Source organism: Melospiza georgiana, chromosome 6, assembly GCF_028018845.1.
Source record: "Melospiza georgiana isolate bMelGeo1 chromosome 6, bMelGeo1.pri, whole genome shotgun sequence".
Lineage (NCBI taxonomy): Eukaryota > Metazoa > Chordata > Aves > Passeriformes > Passerellidae > Melospiza > Melospiza georgiana.
Genome location: NC_080435.1, coordinates 21,809,877 through 21,830,065, shown reverse-complemented (window position 1 = coordinate 21,830,065; position 20,189 = coordinate 21,809,877). Strand labels below are relative to the sequence as shown.

Genomic DNA, 20,189 nt, shown 5'->3' with positions numbered 1-20,189 from the left:
AGTTAATTCAGGACTTAATGAAGGGCACAACCAGCACCACAAAACTCCTGGTTAGGGATGAGAACACCCAAAAAAAGGGTGAAGGGATTAGAAGCAGATTTAGGGTTTATTTTGCACAGCCAGGACACAAGGTGGCAGTGGAACACCTGTGACTACACACAGCACAGAAACCCGGGATAACACTGGCCACGTCCCAAAGTACCCAAGATCGCAAAGATCTTGTGCCAATGTGGAGAAAGGGAGGCTCAGGAGCTTTCCACTCTGCTCAACTCCATGCCAGGAGTGTGCAGCCAGGTAGGAGTGGTCTCTTCTCCCAGAGAAAGTGACAGGACAAGAGGAAACAGCCTCAAGCTGCACAAGGAGAGGTTTAGGTTGGGCATTAGGAAAAATTCCTTCATGGAACAGGCTCCAGAGATGGATGGAGTCTCCATCTCTGGAGGGATTTAAATGCTGTGTGGGTGTGGCACTTGAGGACAGGGGTTAGTGGTGGCCTTAGCAGTGCTGGAGGAGTGGTTGGACTGGGTGATCCTGGAGGGCTTTTCCAGCCTTAGACTTCCCCTAATTCTACCCAAGCCCTTTGGAAAAGCCAGGTAAAAAAAAAAAAAAAAAAAAAAGACAAAAAAAAAAAATAGACAAACCAGCAGTCCCCAGTGAGGTGTGTCACAGAGCCACCTTTATTCACCTGTGGGTCACTGCTTGTTGCAGACCACACCTGCTACAGGCATTTTCTCCTTGAAATACAAAAGAAATATAAAAAGAGCTTTCCCGAATCCCCCATCCACGCCCCCCGGGGGGGTCAGACGTAGATCCCGACCCAGAGCAGCAGGAACAGGACGCCGAAGCCCATGAAGAGCGATGCCACCAGCGAGATCAGCAGCTCCTTGTAGATGTCCCGGGTGTACTTGGTGGATGTCACCTCGTAGCTGCCAGGCCGGGGGTTAAGGTGATAAAACAGAGGCACAGCAAGGCGAGGGGACCCCCACCCGCTCCCCTGCCCCCGGGAATCACGGCGATAATCCGGGATTGGGAGCACAGCAAGGGGACCTTGTGCTCAGCCGCGGGGATACACGAAGAACCAGGCGGTGAAGAACATGCCGATGGCCAGCAGCACCACGGTGAGGTGCGGGAATACGGCCGGGTTCACCGGGCTCGTGTATCTGCTCATCGCCTCCAGCTCCTGCGGGGACACGGCGGTTTTCAGCGGGGCCGAGCCGCCACCGGGCCAGACCCGCTGTGGCAACCCCCGGTTCCCCCCATCCCCGCCCTCACCATGTCGCCGGTCCCTGCTGCGACACGTCGGCTCTGCTCCCGCCGCCGCACGTCCACCCCCCTCTGACGCCGGAAGTGGAAGTGAGGGCGGGAACGAGGCGCGGCGAGCGCGAGCCGCTTCCCTATTGGTCCGCGGCGGCTCCCAGAGGGCTCGGCGGCGGAGCGCGGGAGCGGCGGCGCGCGAGCGGCCGGGTAATGGCTGAGGGATAACGGGGGGATCTGAGGGGAAACGGGAGCTCTGAGGGGGAATGGCTGAGGGATAACGGGGATCTGAGGGGAAACGGGAGCTCTGAGGGGGAATGGCTGAGGGATAACGGAGGGATCTAAGGGGAAACGGGAGCTCTGAGGGGGAATGGCTGAGGGATAACGGGGATCTGAGGGGAAACGGGAGCTCTGAGGGGGAATGGCTGAGGGATAACGGAGGGATCTGAGGGGAAACGGGAGCTCTGAGGGGGAGTGGCGGCTGAGGGGGAACAGGGATGTGAGGGGAAACGGGGACTCTGAGGGGTAATGGCTGAGGGATAATTGGGGCCCGGAGGGGAAACGGAAGCTCTGAGGGGGAATGGCGGCTGAGGGAGAATGGGCATGTGAGGGGAAACGGGAGCTCTGAGGGGGAATGACGGCTGAGGGAGAACGGGGGCCCTGAGGGGGTAATGGTGGCTGAGGGAAAGGGAAGATCTGAGGCGGATGGAAGAGGGGTTGATGGCAGGCCTAGGGAGCTGGGAAATAAGGAGATAAGAATGGGGAGGTGATGGGGTCTGGATGGTTGTAATGGTGGAGATAATCGAATTTTGGGGAAGGTGATTGGGATGGGAGGGATAGAGGTTGGAAGGGGAGTAATGACGGGCCGAGAGGGAGTGGTGAGGGATAAGGGTGGCCTGAGGCAGGACTCGGGATAAGGGCTGCCAGTAGAGGCCACAGCACTTGGAGTGATGGTTTGCAGGGGAAGCAGTGCCCTCTTTGCTTCCCCCTCCTTGGGTGGCCCAGCATTCCTCACGCAGAGCCTGCTCTCAACATCCCCCTTTTCCCTTCCCCAGGATGGGAATCCATGGCTTGGCCAAGCTTATTGCCGACGTGGCTCCCGGGGCCATCCGGGAGAACGACATCAAGTCCTACTTTGGCCGGAAAGTGGCCATCGACGCCTCCATGAGCATCTACCAGTTCCTGATCGCCGTGCGGCAGGGAGCCGACGTGCTCCAGAACGAGGACGGGGAGACCACCAGCCACCTGATGGGAATGTTCTACCGCACCATCCGCATGGTGGAGAACGGCATCAAGCCCGTGTACGTGTTCGACGGGAAGCCCCCGCAGCTGAAATCCGGGGAGCTGGCCAAGCGCACGGAGCGCCGCGCCGAGGCGGAGAAGCACCTGCAGGAAGCGCAGGAGGCCGGGGAGGAGGAGAACATCGAGAAGTACAGCAAGAGGCTGGTCAAGGTGACCCCGCAGCACACGCAGGAGTGCAAGAAGCTGCTGACGCTGATGGGAATCCCCTACGTGGAGGCACCCGGCGAGGCAGAGGCCAGCTGCGCCGCCCTGGTGAAGGCCGGGAAGGTGTACGCCGCCGCCACGGAGGACATGGATTGCCTCACCTTCGGCAGCCCCGTGCTCATGCGGCACCTCACGGCCAGCGAGACCAAGAAGCTGCCCATCCAGGAGTTCCACCTGAACCGGATCCTGCAGGACCTGCAGCTAACCTGGGAGCAGTTTGTGGACCTGTGCATCCTGCTGGGCTGCGACTACTGTGGCAGCATCCGCGGCATCGGGCCGAAGCGCGCCGTGGAGCTCATCCGGGAGCACAAATCCATCGAGAGGATCGTGCAGCAGCTCGACACCAAGAAGTACCCCCTGCCCGAGAACTGGCTGCACAAGGAGGCCCAGAAGCTCTTCCTGGAGCCCGACGTGATCGATCCCGAGGCCGTGGAGCTGAAGTGGAGCGAGCCGGACGAGGAGCAGCTGGTGCAGTTCATGTGCGGGGAGAAGCAGTTCAACGAGGAGCGCGTCCGCAACGGCGTCAAGAGGCTGAGCAAGAGCCGCCAGGGGAGCACCCAGGGCCGGCTCGACGACTTCTTCAAGGTCACCGGCTCCATCACCTCGGCCAAGCGCAAGGAGCCGGAGCCCAAGGGAGGGGCCAAGAAGAAAGCCAAGAGCAACTCCAAGCCCAACGGCACCCCGGCCACAAAGACTAAAAAGGCAAAATAACCACACTGGGCACCCACAGACCTCTGGGATTGGGTTTTTGGAGGGCTTAATGAGGAATTTTAGAGTAATGGCAGTTGTGTGTCAGTGCTGCGTGTTAGTGCTGGGAAGGGATGGGTGAGGCCGGCAGAGTGGAACGGCTTCTGGGCACAAACACTCCCAAATTTCAGAATTCCAAAGCTGAACAGTTCCAGAGCAGACCCAGGAGAAGTTAGATTTCAGCCTGATCCCATCCATCCCAGAAAAGGTAGATGCAAGCAGAAACTTGCTTGAGTGATAGGAGTGGAAGGCAAGCTGGAATTGGGAAGGAGGCTTCAAGTAATGAGGTAAAATTCTCCCTTTAAAGAGAATTCATTAAGGTTTTTCCTTCCCTTTTCATGGTCACTCTTCTTGTTCAAAACCCAGTTGTGATCTCAATTCCAGCCATGTCCTGGCCCTCTTTTAGTGGGTAATCCAGGGAAAGCTGAGCCCAGACTGCAGCTCTCCCAGCCTGAAATTTGCTTAGAAATGCTTAAAAATAAAAATATCCATAAGCCTAGAACTGCAGCCTCTTAGTCCCTGAATTCCAGAGGCATTTTTCCGTGTTGTACACACTTAGAGGTCCCCGAATGGGAATTAAAACCTTTTATTTCTTATTTTATTCTGTATTTGCTGTAGTGTTTTGCTTGTCAGAGCCACGGGATGGGTTTCGTTTTCAGAATAAAATTTGAACTCAAAGACACTGTTTCTCTTTCTCCAGAGAAGTGGCTTAAGCCATGTTTTTAAATGAAAATCCCAGTTTTAGAGGGAATTCTGTAACAGCTGAAAAACCATTCGGAGTCTGGAACACAAAGAATTCCAGTTTGAGCTCTCTGGATGCTTCATAGACATCAAAATCCGTGAGTCTGCTCTTTGCCAGTTTGGACAATAAGAAGCTGGCTTGTTTCATGGGAAAATTAATCTTTAATATTTATTATGCATTAATCTTGCTAAAATTGGGATTTATGTTTCCTTGCTCTGGATTCTCTGACATGTTTCAGTCTACAATTGTTTTTTTCCTGGGAGTTTTTAAATTAAGTATTTCTCTTTTATCTCCAGATATCTTCATAAGTATGGGAATGGTTTTGTGGTGGAGGGATAAAAAATTATTTTAAAATAATAATATCTGGAAATAAGTGTGGGAAATCTTACCAATTCTAAAAGCTGCTTTTCCACCACCCTCTCCCTACCTGGTGTTTTGTGGTATTTCACTCCATTTTTCCTCCATTTCTCATTCCAAACAAAGATTCCCACTGCTTCTGACACTGACATTATTATTAATGAATTCCAGTTCCACTCTGTGCTGTGGGAAGCTAGGGACCCAGCACAGCCAGCCAGAGAGGGCACGGGGGATTTGGGGTCTCAGGTGTGGGCAGTCCCCCCGTGGGAAGACTGGAATATTTTCCACCTTTCCCCCTTTTCCACCTCTTAGTTCTAATTAAATGAATTTTCAACTTCTTCATCCCAGTTTTCCAGCTGGCTGGACCATGCCCCATTTGTTACCCACAGCATTCCCACCCTCATTCCAAGCCCAATATGTGCCAGCTCCTGGGGAGAAAGGAGCCCTGTCCCAGTGGAAAGCAGAGCAGTGGGAACTCCCAGACAGCTTTTTGGGAAACCCTGAGTTTATCCAGCAGGAAGAAGCTACAGAGTTTGCCAGCTGCGACCACGAGCTGCATCCTGGATCCGTGACAGCCATCTCCTGAGAACTCCCTTGCGCTTCCATTCCCGCTGGAGCCTCCTGTGCAGCACTGCCCGCAGGGTTCTCTCCTGGGGCACTGCTGCACCCTGGGAGCCGTGCATCGGGCACCGGCGGCTCAGGGACACTTGCTGCTGGGAATGCTTTGCTGGAATGGCTCGGGCTCCCACTTGTATTTCCAGGCTTTTCCTGGCTGTGGGTATCTGGTGAGTTCTGTGGATAGCCACGGCTCCGAGGCAGCGGGGAGACCTGTCCATGTGGGCTCCTCCATCTGGAGTCCAGCAGATCTCATGGAGGCTCTGGCAGGGATGAAGACCTTTGCTATAAATGTCCCAGGTGGGGAGATCTTCCTTGGCCTCGTCCTCCACATCCAGCTCCAGGGACCTGTGGAGGTCCTGTTCCTGACACGGGAACAGCTGCCTTTGCTGCCGGAGCCTCTTGTCCAGCAGCGTGCGGAGCGTCTGCCCCGATGGCTCCGCCGCAGGATCCTGGGAGCCATGGATGGGGCACCGGCGGCTCCAGGACACTTCCACTTGCTGCTTGGCAGGAACAGGCCAGGTTCCAGTTGGAGCACAACCCAGGTCACAGAGGGTGTGCATGGAAATGGAGCCTTTCCGAGGGATGGACATTCTTGGAACGGAGGAGGATCTCAGCCAGCATCGGGTTCTGCGGAGGACTGATCCTTTTCCAGCGGCAGATGTTTTCCTGCAGATCTGGGCTCTTGTTGGGCTCCTGGCGGGCTGGGGGCTCTCAGAGGAGCTGGAGGAGCTGCAGGAGCCGCAGGAGGCGCAGCAGGGCAAGCGGCCTTGCTCCAGCAGCTGCTCCAGATCCTCCCACGACAGCTGCCACATCTCCGCGTCCCGCGGGAAGGACACCTCGGGCCACAGCGGCGTCACCAGGTCCTGCAGCTCCCGCGCCGCTGTCGCGCAGGGGGTGCAGCAGGGCCCGCAGCCGCAGGGGATGTACAGGGGGCTCTGCGGGGCAGCCGGGCCGTGCGCAGGGGGCTCCTCAGCCCGGGGGGCACCGGGAGCCCCCGGGGCCGCTCGGCAGCACCGCGACGCCCCGGCCCGGCTCCCGAGGCGCTTCCGCGCCTTCCAAATGCGGGCGGCCAGCAGGACGGCCGTACCGGCCACCAGCAGGACGAGCGAGGGGAGCAGGAAACTCATGGCTTCATCCGTGTCCCATCGTGGCCGCACTGGGAGCCAGGGGTGGTGGCACGTGTCCTGTGGAGACACCGTGCTGATGTCACAGTGCTGCGGGGGGGGGGACACCTGTGTGACATCACAGCCACGCCTCGCCCCAGCGCTCACGGCCCCAGGGCACCCCAGTGCTTCCAAGGGCTCCATGTGGCAATGGTGGCCCTCTGGAGCAGAACACATGGAAAGATTCTCAGGCAAGTAGGACACGGTGATGAGGAGGATGATGATGGTCTCACCTCCTGGCTGACAGAGCTGGGGACATGGATTGTCCCATGGGACACTGCAGGGTGCTGCAGGAGGAAAAGCTCAGTAACCACAAAACATGTCTGTGTTATCCGCAGCATTCCCATCCTCAATCCAAGGCCAGGGCTGTGCCACACATTGCAAAGAAAATGATCCCTGTGAATCCTACTAAAAGCAAACCACCAAAGCACTGAAGTGGAGCAGTGTAAGTGTTTTCTGTCAAGCATGTTGGTGATGAAGAACTTCATCAAGATGGGACTTAGTAGGGGGAAGAGGGGCAGGCTGGGTACCCAGGACATCCCGTGCGGCACAGGGCAGGAATGTCATCTCCAGTGGAACACTTGATATCCTACACCAGCTGTGGCACTGCCACATGGTGCCAGCTTATCTGTGTGGTCACAGAAGGACATGGAGGGTGGCACCAGCACCATGGGTTGAGTCTGACTGGTTTGATGTCTGGGATAAAGCCAAGTGTACTGGAGATAGTGGAAGGTGGTGGTTGCTGGTTCTTGGGCTGTTGGGAAGAATTTGGATCCTATCCCTCCCAGCTCCTTCTGGAGACAGTGTTTGGAATCACAGAATGGTTTGGGTGGGAAGGGTCCAGCTGGGAGCAGATCCAGGTGAAGGTCTGGCTGGACAAGGCCCAGTGGGAGTAGGGAATGGGGCTGCCTGGAGAGCACTTGGGACCCAGCTGGGAGGTGCTGGTGACTCCTGCCCAGAGATGGAGTCACAGAATCGAGATTAGAATCAGCTGCAACACCAGGCCACCACCTGCGGATTTCGGGGGGGGAAATGCAACTGCTGGCCTGAGGCTGGTGCTAACTGGTGTTGTAATAATCAAGTGGAGATAATTGCATCTGGTTCATGCCATGAGAGCTTGTGTGGGGATCAGAATAGGTTGAAGTGAAGCACAGCAATGTGCCTGGAGGAACAAGCCTGTGGCTGCTGGGGAAAGGCTTTGTGGATGTCCAAGAGGGAATTGACTCCATGGAGTTTGGGTGAGGCTGTGCTTCTGTGTGGTGCTGGGGAGGAGAAGGAGAGGAGCTGAGCTCATGGAATTAAGCAGGAAGGAAGACAAAAGGGGTGTGAGCTGTGTTATCTCCCAGAGACACACACACACACAGAGGGACATGCTGAAATATCACTTTATTGCTCCATGGAGGGGTCCAGGGTGTCTTGGTGGCATCAGTAGGTGCTGAAGATGGCCTGGATGTGCTCCCAGTTTTTCGGTTTGTAGGTGCCAACCCCTGCAGCAGAGGGATGTGTGAGGCTGGGACATGGAGATCCCAAGCACAGCCCCTTGTGCCCCAAACCCCCCTGGGTGCTCACCTTCCTGGAGGGGACTCCAGCAGCTGAAGAACTGCCAGTAGGTCCTTTCGTTTTCATTGCCAGCCAACCCGTGGATGGAGGTCACAAAGGGACCCAAAGATGTCTTCTGTGTCTTGAAGCTGCCGGCAAAGGGAGTGAGCTCAGAGCTGGGTGAGGGGATGCAAACACCTCCCCTTCTCTCCCACCCTCTGGCTCTCACCAAAAGATGTCGGGTTTCTCCTTCCTTGCCACCTTCATCACCTGGAGCAGCGTGGAGTTATCTGGGACACACACCGAGGTGGAGTAGTGGAAGTAATTCTTCAGCGTGTTGGTGATGGAGAACTGCACCGTGATGGAAGCTGCGGGTGGAGAGAGGGGCAGGGTGGGCAGCTGGCACACCCCGCCTGGCGCAGGGCAGGAGTGTCACCCACAGGAGGTCAGCTCCAGGCTGGAATTGCAGTTCTCCCCAGCACTGGAGACAGGGGCAGCTGTTGGTGTGGAGACATTCCGTTGGTGGCAGCACAGCCCCACCTACCTGCGTTCAGGTACGACTTGCCCACCAGGGCAGGCAGCACCTGGGCGATGGCCATGGGCTGTTGGTAGTCATAGTTGCAGACCACGCTGAAGGCCTGGGCACGGTCCCACTTCCGAGGGGCGTAAAACTCACTCGAGGTCTCCAGAGCCTGTGGAAGAGGTGGAATGTGGCACAAGCAGCCTGGGAGCGGAACTGTGACCCCAGAGCCCCTGTCCATACCTGCAGGGCCAGGCCCATGCTGTAGATATTCCCAATCATCCCATTGTGCTTTTCTTGCTCATCCAGAAAATCGTTGGTCACCGCCTTCAGTGCATCATGGATCAGGTGCTGCTTGTCTGTGTGCTTGTAGGCGCACACCAGTGCCAGTACCGCCATGGCCTGCGTGTCTGTGGGATGCCAGCGTCACTGTCAGCGCCCCAGAGACACCTCTGGGAGTGAAGGGGGCACAGCGGGGCTGGAGGATTCCCTTACCCACTTTGAGGGAGCTCTTAGGGTTCAGCAACTCCTTGGCCACAGCCTTGACTGCATCTTTGTAGTCATATTCCTTCACCAGGCACAGGGCCAGGATGTCCAGGCTCTCTGTGTACCAGGTGATCACTGCAAGGCAAAGAGGGGTGAGCTGATGGGGTGCAGTGAGGGCGACACCCCCCAGTCCCCCCAGTCCTTCCCTCACATCCCTGTGTACCGTTTTTGCTTATCTCCTCATTCATTTTCTGCTTCAGGATGGGGATCAGGTTGATGGTCTTCCCCCTGGCATGGACGCTTCGGGGGTCCTGGCAGGAGGAGAGGAGGGCGAGGACGTACAGAGCCACTTGTCCCGAGGTCAGGTCTGTGGGGACAAGAGGACAGAGTGGTGGGATGGGATGTGGTGTCCTGGGAGCTGGCAGTGCTGAGCCTGCAGTATGGGGTCTGCTGGGATCAGGTGCACCCCCTCCCCTGCTCTGGGTTCTCCTCTCCCTTCCCCACCTGTCTGGGCTCTCTCCACTGCATCCTCCTTTATCTCCTGGAGCAGCCAGTTGTGGACATGGCCGTGGGTGGCTCCAGCCAGGTTCATGGCCAGCAGGATGCTGGGGTTCGGTGCCTCGTCAAACTTGACGGATTTCTCCATGCGGTGCAGCAGCTTCTGGACCAGGTGGTGATTGCATTCCTCTGCCACTGAGGGCAGGTCACCAGGAGCCCTGTGCATCATCCACTCGTCCCCCTGCAGTGTCACCGGTCTGTCTGCGGTGCCACTGCAGGAGGACTGACACTCACCACAGCCCTGCGTGACCGTGGCACTTGCCAGGGCCAGCAGGACTGCCATGCTGTAAGCCATGCTGGGCATCCTCTGTCCTCAGGAGAGCAGATCCACTCAGGGCAGCAGAGTCCTGCAGGCACTCATCTCTCCAGCTGTGCCCTCTGCTTTTATCTGCTCCTCGTGCCATCCTGTGGTCACTGCCCACCCTCACTTCCTGTGGCACTTCCACATGATGCCACCTTATCTGTGTGGTCACGGAAGGACATGGAGGGTGGCACCAGCACCATGGGTTGAGTCAGAGAGATGCTCCTGTGTGACTGGTTTTATATCTGGGATAAATCCACATGTACTGGAAATTGTGGTGGTTGCTGATTTTTGCTGTTGGGAGGAGTTTGGATCCCGTCCCTCCCAGCTCCTTCTGGAGACAGTGTTTGGAATCACAGAATGGTTTGGGTGGGAAGGGTCCAGCTGGGAGCAGGTGACCAGGCTGAAGGTCTGGCTGGACAAGGCCCAGTGGGAGTAGGGAATGGGGCTGCCTGGAGAGCACTTGGGACCCAGCTGGGAGGTGCTGGTGACTCCTGCCCAGAGATGGAGTCACAGATTCGAGATTAGAATCAGCTGCAACACCAGGCCACCACCTGCGGATTTCCGGGGGGGAAATGCAACTGCTGGCCTGAGGCTGGTGCTAATTGGTGTTGTAATAATCAAGTGGAGATAATTGCATCTGGTTCATGCCATGAGAGCTTGTGTGGGGATCAGAATAGGTTGAAGTGAAGCACAGCAATGTGCCTGGAGGAACAAGCCTGTGGCTGCTGGGGAAAGGCTTTGTGGATGTCCAAGAGGGAATTGACTCCATGGAGTTTGGGTGAGGCTGTGCTTCTGTGTGGTGCTGGGGAGGAGAAGGAGAGGAGCTGAGCTCGTGGAATTAAGCAGGAAGGAAGACAGAAGGGATGTGAGCTGTGTTATCTCCCAGAGACACACACACACACACAGAGGGACATGCTGGAATGTCACTTTATTGCTCCATGGAGGGGTCCAGGGTGTCTTGCTGGCATCAGTATTTGCTGAAGATGGCCTCGATGTGCTCCTCATCGTGTGGTTTGTAGGTGCCAACCCCTGCAGCAGAGGGATGTGTGAGGCTGGGACATGGAAATCCCCACCACAAAGTCCCCTGCACCATCCCTGGCCCCCTTCCCCACCTTCCTCAAGGGCATTCCCAGCACTGAGGAACATCCAGTAGGTCCTGTCCTCTGTGCTGCCAGGCAGCCCGTGGATGGAGGTCACATAGGGACCCCAGAACGTCTGCTCCGTCTGGAAGCTGTGGGAGAGTTGCGGAGGCTCAGGCCTGGGTGGGGAAATGGCAAATCCCACCTCCAAAGCCACCCTGGCTCTCACCTAAAGGTTTGGGGGTCCTTCTTTGCTGCCTCCTCCATCACCTGGAGCAGAGTGGAGCCACTTGGGACTTCCACTGAGGTGCAGTTGTGGAAGGGTATTCCCTGGAGCTTGTTGGTGATGCAGTAATGCACCTGGATGAGGGCTGTGCAGGGAGAGAGCGGCAGGGTGGGCCCCTGGCACACCCTCAGTGGGCACAGGGTGGGAACATCATCCCTGCGGGGTCTGGGCGACTCCAGGTGGGATCGGCGTACCTCTGGGAATGCTGTGTGTCCCCAGCACTGGGGGCAGGGGCAGCTGTCGGCCTGGGGACATGGTGGCAGCACAGTCCAGGCCAGCCGCATCCAGGTAGGACCTGCCCACCAGGGCTGGCAGCACCTGGGCGATGGCCATGGGCTGCTGGTAGTCGTAGGCGTACACCCTGGAGAAGGCCTGGGCACAGTCCCACTCCCGTGGGTGGTAAAACTTCCTTGTGGCCTCCAGTGCCTGTGGAGCGGGTGGGATGTGGAATGGCACATCTGGGAATGGGACCAGGTGGCTGTGATTCCACACTCCCCTGGCACCTCCCCTACCTGCAGGGCCAGCCCCATGCTGTAGATATTCCCGATCATGCCGTCCCTCTCCTCCTGCTCATCCAGGAAGCTGTTGCTCACTGTCTGAAGTGCCTCCCAGAGCAGGTCCTGCACGTCTCGGAGCTCCACGTGGTCGTAGACGCAGGCCAGTGCCAGTGCCACCATGGCCTGGGTGTCTGTGGGGTCCTAGAGTCACCGCCAAGGCTCGGGATAGACCCCAGGAGTGGGAATGTGGGAGCAGAGGAGTTCCTTACCCACGGAGATGGGTGTCTCAGGGTTCAGCACCTGCTTGGCCAGGGCCACTGATGGCCTTTGAGCACCGTCTGCCTCAGCCAGGCACAGGGCCAGGGTGTCCAGGCCCAGGCTGTACAGAGTGGTTTTGGGAATCCCCTCGGCCTCTGAAAGCAAAGAGTGGCAAGATGACAGGGTGTGGGGACAGTGACAGCCCCAGACCCCCAAGCCCCAACAAACCCAGTTTGGTCGTCTCCTCATGTGTTTTCTGCTGCAGGACACTGATCAGGTCGAGGGTCTGCTCCAGGGCATGGACATGGTGGGGATCGTGGCAGGAGGAGAGGAGGGCGAGGACGTGCAGAGCCACCTGTCCCGAGGTCATGTCTGTGGGGACAAGGGGGCAGCCAGGCTGTGCTGAGCTGAACACCCCAAGAACTGGCAGAAACCTGGTCCCCAGGGAGCTGGTGCCTTCCCTCCTTTCCCTCCCTACCTTTCTGGGCTCTCTTCACTGCCTCCTCCTTGATCTCCTCGAGCAGCCACTTGTGGATGGGACCGTCACTGTCCCCCCCAGCCAGGTTCATGGCCAGCAGGACACTGGGATTCGCCGGCTCCTCGAAATTTACAGATTCCTCCATGCGCTGGAGCAGCTGGGAGACCTTATCCTGCGGGGCCACTGGAAAGAGGGGGAGCTCAGTGGGATCCTGTGTCCCATCCGTGGTCTCTCCTGGTTCTGCGTGGGTGGCTGACACTCACCACAGTCCTCGGTGGCTGTGCAGCCCAGCAGGGCCAGCAGGACCCCGATGCCCAAAGCCACACCAAACATCCTTCTGGAGCCAGCTGACCCACTCAGGGTGGCAGAGTTCTGCGGGAATTCGGCTCTCTGGGCGTCCTCTCCGCTTTTAGCTGTTCCCAGTGTCCTTGTCCCGTCACCTGCCCTCCCCCAGCTGCCCTGGCTCTGCCAAGCTCTGCTGGCTTATCTGTGTGTCCAGCGGGGGAGGAAGGCCGGTGATTTTCCATTTGCGATCACTGGGGACCACTTGGACCACTTCAATATCCCTGAGGCGGTGATGTTGTATGGGATCCATCCCACTATGTCCCAGAAGGAACCACCTCAATCTTCCACCCAAGGTCCTGGAAGCCTGAGGAGCTCCATTGCTGGCTGGACATTCTCCAGCTGTACCCCGCTTGGACTTTTCCAGGAAACTCCAGCCTGGGTAATGTAACTTCAGTGCCAGGAAAACTGGTGGAGAAGGTCATACTGGGCCCTGCTGGGAAAGCAGTTCAAGGACAGTGCCTGCCTCAGGCACAGGCAGCTCAGGAGAACAAGAGAAATTCCCGTCTAACTGGTTTCTTATCCTGCTGCCATAAGGTCTCCTGGCTCAGAGGTGATGGGAAGGCAGAGCCTGTTCATTTTTGGGATTGTAGTAGGAGTTTTGGCCCTGTCCCTCACAGAACCCTTCTGGAGGTGTCCAGCTGCGAGACAAGCAGGGACAGGGTGTGCTGGCTGCTGTGCTGGATGTAACTGGGACAGGGAAATTTTTGTTTACTGATTCAGAATGGTAATGGTGCGGATAACACACGGGAGGTTTGGTGGCTGCTGAGCGGGGCTTGCCCTCCTCAAGCACTTTGCAGTGTCCCCTGGGACAATCCAGGACGAGGCATCATCCTCAGGGACATTCCCTATGCCTTCTATGGGATGGGGGAGTCTGGAGGCTGATGGTGTCACTTGGTACAGCCCAATGTGGTGGAGGACCCGGTGAGTGAGGGATGAGAGGGCCCGAGTGAGATCCCTCCAAAAAAGGGAGGTTACAGCCCCAAAAGGCCCGAAAATTAATGGAGGGTTTCTGTGAAAAATACTGAAAACTGCAAATATTCCCGGTTTTGTATATTCTGAGAAATTTTAATGCATTTAAAAACTGATTCCGAAATAAAAGCCTGTGTCTGCTGTGTTATAGACAGGATATAGACGGTAAGGAATTCTGGTTACGGAGCTAGAGGCATTGAAAATACAAACACATTTCTCTATCCGGGGCCGACGCCGGGGCTGCTCCCGGAAGGAAACGCCGCAGCCCCGGGAGCGCAGGCGCGGAGCCGGGGGTGGCAATGGCGGAGCCCGGGGGGCGGCGGGGCCGGGCCGGGGCACCGGGGGCGGCGGGCTCGGAGCTGAGCGGGGAACGGGGACAGCCCCGGGCGGGGAACGGGGACAGCCCCGGGCGGGGAACGGGAAGAGCCCCGAGCGAGGAACGGGGGGTCACTGTCCCGGCACAGGGATGGGTGTCCCGGTGCAGGGATGGGTGTCCCGGTGCAGGGATCGCTGTCCTGGTGTAGGGATCGCTGTCCCGGTGCGGGGATCGCTGTCCTGTCCCGGGACACGGAGCACGAAGGCGGCAGCAGCAGCGGGAGCTGCAGGCAGGGGACACCGGAGCTGCCTTGGCCGAGCGGGGCCCGGGGCAGATTCTGTAGGGGCCAAAATGAACATTTTGGGGTGAAATGTGAATTAATGTGCAGGGGCCAGAATGCACAGTTTGGGGTAAGGATGAAGTGGTCGATGCTCTCCGGAGGGACCAGCTCGGGCTGGCTCTGTGTTGCTGTGAATAATTTGCTTTATGGAACGAGACACCTGAGACTGCAGCGGGAATCCAGGGCTGGAGCCGGGAAGGAAACCTGGTCTGACCGCGGGAAGGGGAGCGGGGGTCAGGCGGGGCCCCCGTCGGTCACTGGAGCCGCCGCCGTGAAAGCGACGTGTAAGGATGAATAGCGAGATATAAGGGACGTATGGATTGTAGGGTTACCGATAACGATACATAACGGAGCTATAGAACGATCCTATAACGAGATATAAACAAAACTGCCCCCTCGTCATCCTTCTCCCAGCCCCGCTGTGTTTTCAGGATCCTGGGGGAAGAGCCGGGCTCCGGACAAGGCTCCCGGGCACGGCGGGAAACTCTTGGGGTCCTGTGCGGGGCCAGGATTTGTCTCGGTGCTCCCCGCGGGTCCCTTTTGGCTCGGGGGATGCCGCGATCCTGTGCCCTGGAGGGTGGCACAGGGGCATCGGGGGGTTCTGCCCGCGGCGTTCGCGGCCCCGCCGGCTCAGGGCGGGTCAGAGGCGCGGCCGCCCCGGGAGCGCCCGGTGCTGCCGCCCCGTGGGCAGCGCCGGAACTGCAGCCCGGGACGGCGCCGCACCGCGGGAGCGGAGGGGAGCGGCACCCTTGGGAATGCTGGGGCACCCCGGGAGTGCTGGGGCACCCCGGGAATGCTGAGACATCCCGGGAATGCTGGGGCATCCCAGGGAGTGCTGAGGTGTCCCGGGGAAAGCTGAGGCGTCCCAGGGAATGCTGAGGCGTCCCAGGGAATGCTGAGGTTTCTCAGGGAAAGCTGAGGTGTCCCAGGGAATGCTGAGGCATCCCTTGCCCGGGGCGCTGGGCCGCACATCCCTGATGTGGTGCAGAAAAAGGAAAGTCCTGGGTTAGTGGGAGGACGTTTCTGGAATGGAATTGGAAGAGGTGCCGATCATCCCATGGAATCCGGGGCTGCTTTGGCTCGGAAGGGAGCACGGGCTCATTGACACTCTCCTGTCTGATTGCACAGCCAAGAACATCCCAAAGGGCCTCCTCACCCTCATGGACAGCAGGAATGTCTTCCATGGCTCCTGCTTGGGAATGGCACTGGCTGTTGGCAGCTCTGGCAGGAGCACCTGGAGACCAGGTGAGAGCAGCAATGGGATCATTCCAGCTGCTGCTGGAGGCGGTTTTCTCTTTTCCATGTGTCCCTCTGGTTGGTGTTTTTACAGCAGTGTTCTAGGGCATGTTTGAGGGTAATTCCAAGAATTTTGAAACAGTTGAGAAGCAGAGGGGAAAAAATGTGAAGCTGATCCATTTCTAGTAATCCCAAACTTCTCCCACAGCACCATTCTGGATGAAACCTAGGTAAGGGATAAAGATGCAGAGGAACAAGTGTTCTAACCCCTCCTGGCTTTCTGACAGAGCAAATCCCCCACTAATCCCAGTAGATGTCTCAGAGAAACTCTGTGGCATCAGAAGGATGTCCGGGAAGCAAGAAGAATGCAGAGACGAGGGAATAGGTTTCCAGTTAATAATGATTTGGTGGACATGAGAATAATTCTTGTATGTTTGATGCTTCGCTTTTTATTCCTGGAATAATTTTAAATTATTCCTTTAGTAAATAATCTAAATTCGGGAAATTAAATTTGAGAGTAAACAATACAAAATAGATGCATGGAGAAATCATGGGATCATCCTGGAATCCCCAAATGTTTTGAATGGGAAGGATCACCTCATTCCATCCCCTGCCATTCCATCCACAGCCCAGGGTGCTCCAAGTCCCATCCAGCCTGGCCTTGGACACTTCCAGGGATGGAGCAGCCACAATGTCTCTGGGTTTATGGGCACAGGAGGGAGTTTCCAGCAGGAGCTGAGGCGTTTCCTTTGCTGTGCCAGCCCCAGCAGGGCTGTGGGAGGCAGAGGATGTGGGAGCAGGAGCTTTGCCCCCTGCCCCAGGGGAGTCTCTGCTGTGCCAGCCCCAGCAGAGCAAACGTTTGTGGTTTCACATCCCGTTCCAAGGAGCTGCCGGGGCAGGAACGGGGATGGGCACGGAGCAGGGACGGTGCCAGGCACAGAGTGACATCCAGAGGGTGCCACCAGCCCGTCCCTGCTGCCCAGGCCGGGCTGAGCAGGCTGGTGACCGTCCCTGTGTTTGCTCTGCAGGGTGAGGAAGCCAGGCCTGGCGAGGAGGAGGATGAGGAGGTGTGGGAGGATGGAGACAGCGGCCACCAAAGGCTGGGGAAGGCCCAGCTCCAGGTAGGAGATGCTGCCTTCCAAGGAGAGGGACTTGTCTGTCCCACTGGAATTTGGGGTGTGAGGCCAATGGAACAAAGGGGTTGATTCCATTTTCTCACTCAGGTTCTCATGTGCCTTAGGAGGTATTTGTGGGAAGGTCATTATCCCTGATGGAATCTTTGAAAAACAGGGATTGAAGCTTTCTGAAGTGACCCAAACCTGCCTGCATGTATCCAGGTGCAGCCCCCAATCCCTGTTTTTGTGTACAGCTGGAATGAGACCTCAGCTGCTGGTACTTGCCAGCTCACAGGTTGTGTAGCTCAGAGTCTGCAACCCTCGAGGGCCAGGCTGTGTTTAAACAGAGAACAGAGAGCTGGGGTCATTTCCTAGCAGGAAACTTGACTTGGAAGCTGCATTCCAGACTTTTGCCCTCATTTGTTTTATCTCCCACATGGAATTGCCTGAAGAAGCAGAGGTGGGGTGTTCCTAACAAAAGAATATCCCAATTTATTGGTGGTACAGGGCTTAAAATTAAAGTGTGAGTGGAGGTGCCTTTAGGGCACTTTAAATTCCCATGCCTGTGGCACTTGGACACACATCCCTGATTATATATTATATATTGTATAATGTATATATTATATATTATGTATTATGTATTATGTATTATGTATTATATATTATATATATAGAGAGAGAATGATATATTTACAATAGAGAATCTATATTACGGCGTTCCTCTGATTGATCTTTTCACAGGAATTTTCCTGGGCATATTTGAGAGTAATCCCAAGAATTTTGAAATAGTTGAAAAACAGAGGGGGAAAACTGCGAAGCTGATCCATTTGTGGTAATTCCAAACTTCTCCCACGGCACCATTCTGGGGGAAACCTGGTTAGGGGACAAAGATTCAGAGGAACAAATACTGTAAACTCCCCTGGGCTGTCCAGCAGAGCAAACCTTCCAGTAATCCCAGCTGATGTCTCTGAGAAACTGTGGGATCATAAGGATTTGCAGGAAAGCTAAACTAGGACAGAGATGAGGGAATAAGCTTCCAATTTAATAATGATTTGATGGATGAAAGAATGATTCTTGTATGTTGGATGCTTTGTTTTAGACATCTGAATATTTTTGAAATGGTTCATTTAATAAATCATCTAAATTTGGGAATTTAAATTTGAGAGGAAACAACACAAAATGAATGCAGGGAGAGACTGGAATCATCCTGGAACGGTTTGGGCTGGAAGCCTCATCTCCGAACCTGTCCTGGGCTGGCTCCTGTCCTTCAGCCACTCGCTGCAGGTGGACGTGGAAGTGATGGAGATGTGCAGGGAATGCTGCTTGGTTTTCCCTGCCTCTGGCAATCTGGCCATTCAAAAGACCAATTGACCTCTTCCAGCAGGAAAACAAGAGGTGCCAAAAAGACTTGGAGCTTCTGCACAATGAAATGTGCAGGAGTCCAACTTCAAATCCCCCTAGATTGTCACCAGTCAAACTTCCATGGACTGGTCACCGTGCCCAGGAGTGTCCAATCCTGCTGGAAATGCCCTGGACCAGGATGTCATTTCATTTGATGCTGGTGAAGACCCTCTGGGTGACCCCCAGTCACTGGAAAGACTGGATTGGGCTCCCATGGCACTAATTCCAGGGATTCTGTTTTTGGGAATAGCACAGGAGCCTTGCCCTTGCCCCAGAGGAGCAGCAAGTGCCTCATATCCCCAGGATGGACCACAGAGAAAATAACAGGAATATGGAAATGCCCCACACTGGGAGTTTGTGGTGCTCTGAATGACTTTTGGATTTATAATGTTAAAGGGGGGCTGTGGAATGGCTTCTCTCCTTTTTATTGCCATTGTTCTCACTGCTCTTGTTGCTCTCACTGTTATTATGCGTTGTCATTAATATTACATGATTGTATTTGACTGGTTTCCATTATTAAAGTGTTCTGAGCTGGATTTTTGTCTCTGGTCTCTTCCCCATGGCACTGGGGGTGAGGGAGCTGCTGCTGAGGCCCAGCTGGGTCTGCCCCTGGCCCGGGGCACTTCTGGGGGTTCCAAATGGAGGGACTGGGGCAGTTTTGGGGCTCACAGAGAGACACCCAGTGCTGCGATTTGGGGGCTCAAAACTGGGCTCATTTGGCCAGGTACAGAAAGAGACGCCCAGGACTGGTTTGGGGGGCTTGAAACCAAGGTGCCTCAGACAGCATTTGGGATCTCAGAGAGAACAAGTTCTGCATTTTAGAGGCGCGAAGCAGAGACCATGGCCTGTGTGTGGGAGGTCCTGAAACCGGGGTCACTCAGTGTTTGGGCTTCACCAAGAGAGATTTAATGCTGCACTTCGGGGGCTCGAGTGAAAGGCCAAAGGCCGCGTTTTGCTGCTCGGGGGGCTCTTTCGGCCAGGGCCAGTCCGTGCCTCCGGGCTCCGAGCCCCGGGCACGGCCCAGAGCCGGGCTGCCTGGGCCGCAGCGGAGCTCCGGGGCAGGGGCCGAGCGCCGCGGGCGGGGCAGGCGGCGGAGCCCCGGGGCCGCGTTCGGGGCTCGGCGCGGGCGGCCGGGAGGGGTTCGGGGCTGCGAGCGGAGCCGGCGCGTCGGGCTGAGCGCGGCATCCCGGGACCGCCCGAGCCCGGCCCCAGCGCCCGTCCCGGAGCGGCTCCTGCCGGTGCCGGTGCCGGCCCCAAGCGCCCTCAGTGCTGCGGGGCCGGGACCCGCAGCCCGCCCGGCGGGGGAGAGGCGGCACCGCCCGGAGCCCCAGAGACACCGGCGGGACCCGGAGCCGAGGCCCCGGTCCCGGTGCCGCTCGCAGCCCCGGCCCGGCCCAGGTGAGAGGGGCGGGGCCGGGCAGCCACGGTCCCGCCGCCATCGCGAGCAGGGCGGGGCCCCGGGGCTCAGGGGCGGTGAAGAAGGAAAACAGGGAGGTGGAGGAGGACGACGGTGAAGGAAGGAGAGGAAGGAGGAATTGGGGGGAAGGGAAGGAGGATGAGGGGGCAGGTGGGAGCCGGGCTAGGGAGGGAAGGAAGCGTGGAGGAAGGAGGGGTAGGGCAGGGTTGGGGTGTGCAGGGGGATAGGAAGGGTAGGGGGGACCGGCCCGGGAGGGAGCGGTTTGGGGGGGAGGGAGGGGAGGGCTAGGGGGGAGAGGGAGGGGGGTAGGGGGGGGGAGGGCGTAGGGGGTGGGGGAGGGGAGGAAGGGAGGGAGGGAGGGAGGGAGGGAGGGGAGGTATTGAGAAAAAGAAGTAAAAATAAGTGCAAAAGAAAAGAAACAAATAAAACGATATGGAGCCCGCGCGGACGCAACCTTCCCCTCCGAGCGTCGAGGGGGCAAATGGCGCCAGCGGCGATTCCCGGGGTTTAAATCCTCTCGGCCCCGCCCCGCGCAGCCGCGCTGGGGCCCCGCGCACCTGAGCCGGCCCCGCCCCTCACACCTGAGCGGGCCCCGCCCCGCCCGCGCCCGTAAATCCCGGCGGATCCGCGCCCGCTCCGCTTTATGCGGTGGATGCTCATC

The 20,189-nt window shown here is 57.3% G+C and overlaps 4 protein-coding genes and 1 long non-coding RNA gene across 5 annotated transcripts; 2 read left to right on the top strand and 3 right to left on the bottom strand.

The window, feature by feature from the left end:
• Nucleotides 1-653: 653 nt before the first annotated feature.
• On the bottom strand, nt 654-2,286 carry TMEM258 (transmembrane protein 258). Its single transcript, XM_058026668.1, has 4 exons — nt 2,267-2,286; nt 1,270-1,468; nt 1,068-1,177; nt 654-923 (listed from the first exon to the last, which is right to left on the bottom strand). Exons 1-4 carry the CDS (start codon nt 2,284-2,286, stop codon nt 797-799), a joined length of 456 nt encoding a protein of 151 aa, XP_057882651.1. The 3' UTR covers nt 654-796.
• Nucleotides 1,418-4,182, top strand: FEN1 (flap structure-specific endonuclease 1). Its single transcript, XM_058025907.1, has 2 exons — nt 1,418-1,461; nt 2,307-4,182. The coding sequence occupies exon 2, from the start codon at nt 2,308-2,310 to the stop codon at nt 3,466-3,468; it is 1,161 nt and encodes a 386-aa protein (XP_057881890.1). The 5' UTR covers nt 1,418-1,461; nt 2,307; the 3' UTR covers nt 3,469-4,182.
• A 3,627-nt stretch (nt 4,183-7,809) lies between these two features.
• Nucleotides 7,810-9,782, bottom strand: LOC131084901 (cobalamin binding intrinsic factor-like). Its single transcript, XM_058026667.1, is given in 8 exon segments — nt 7,810-7,871; nt 7,954-8,072; nt 8,153-8,291; nt 8,360-8,615; nt 8,687-8,853; nt 8,939-9,064; nt 9,141-9,296; nt 9,434-9,782. Coding segments are annotated over 8 exon segments (1,374 nt in total).
• Nucleotides 9,783-10,703: 921 nt separating this feature from the next.
• On the bottom strand, nt 10,704-12,740 carry LOC131084869 (cobalamin binding intrinsic factor-like). Its single transcript, XM_058026630.1, has 9 exons — nt 12,653-12,740; nt 12,390-12,572; nt 12,140-12,283; nt 11,923-12,066; nt 11,669-11,844; nt 11,351-11,582; nt 11,100-11,241; nt 10,904-11,022; nt 10,704-10,820 (listed from the first exon to the last, which is right to left on the bottom strand). Exons 1-9 carry the CDS (start codon nt 12,720-12,722, stop codon nt 10,759-10,761), a joined length of 1,272 nt encoding a protein of 423 aa, XP_057882613.1. The 5' UTR covers nt 12,723-12,740; the 3' UTR covers nt 10,704-10,758.
• A 1,517-nt stretch (nt 12,741-14,257) lies between these two features.
• Nucleotides 14,258-18,095, top strand: LOC131084837 (uncharacterized). Its single transcript, XR_009114596.1, has 4 exons — nt 14,258-14,643; nt 15,488-15,604; nt 16,624-16,716; nt 17,452-18,095. It is a non-coding gene; the product is annotated as an uncharacterized LOC131084837 (long non-coding RNA).
• Nucleotides 18,096-20,189: the final 2,094 nt, after the last annotated feature.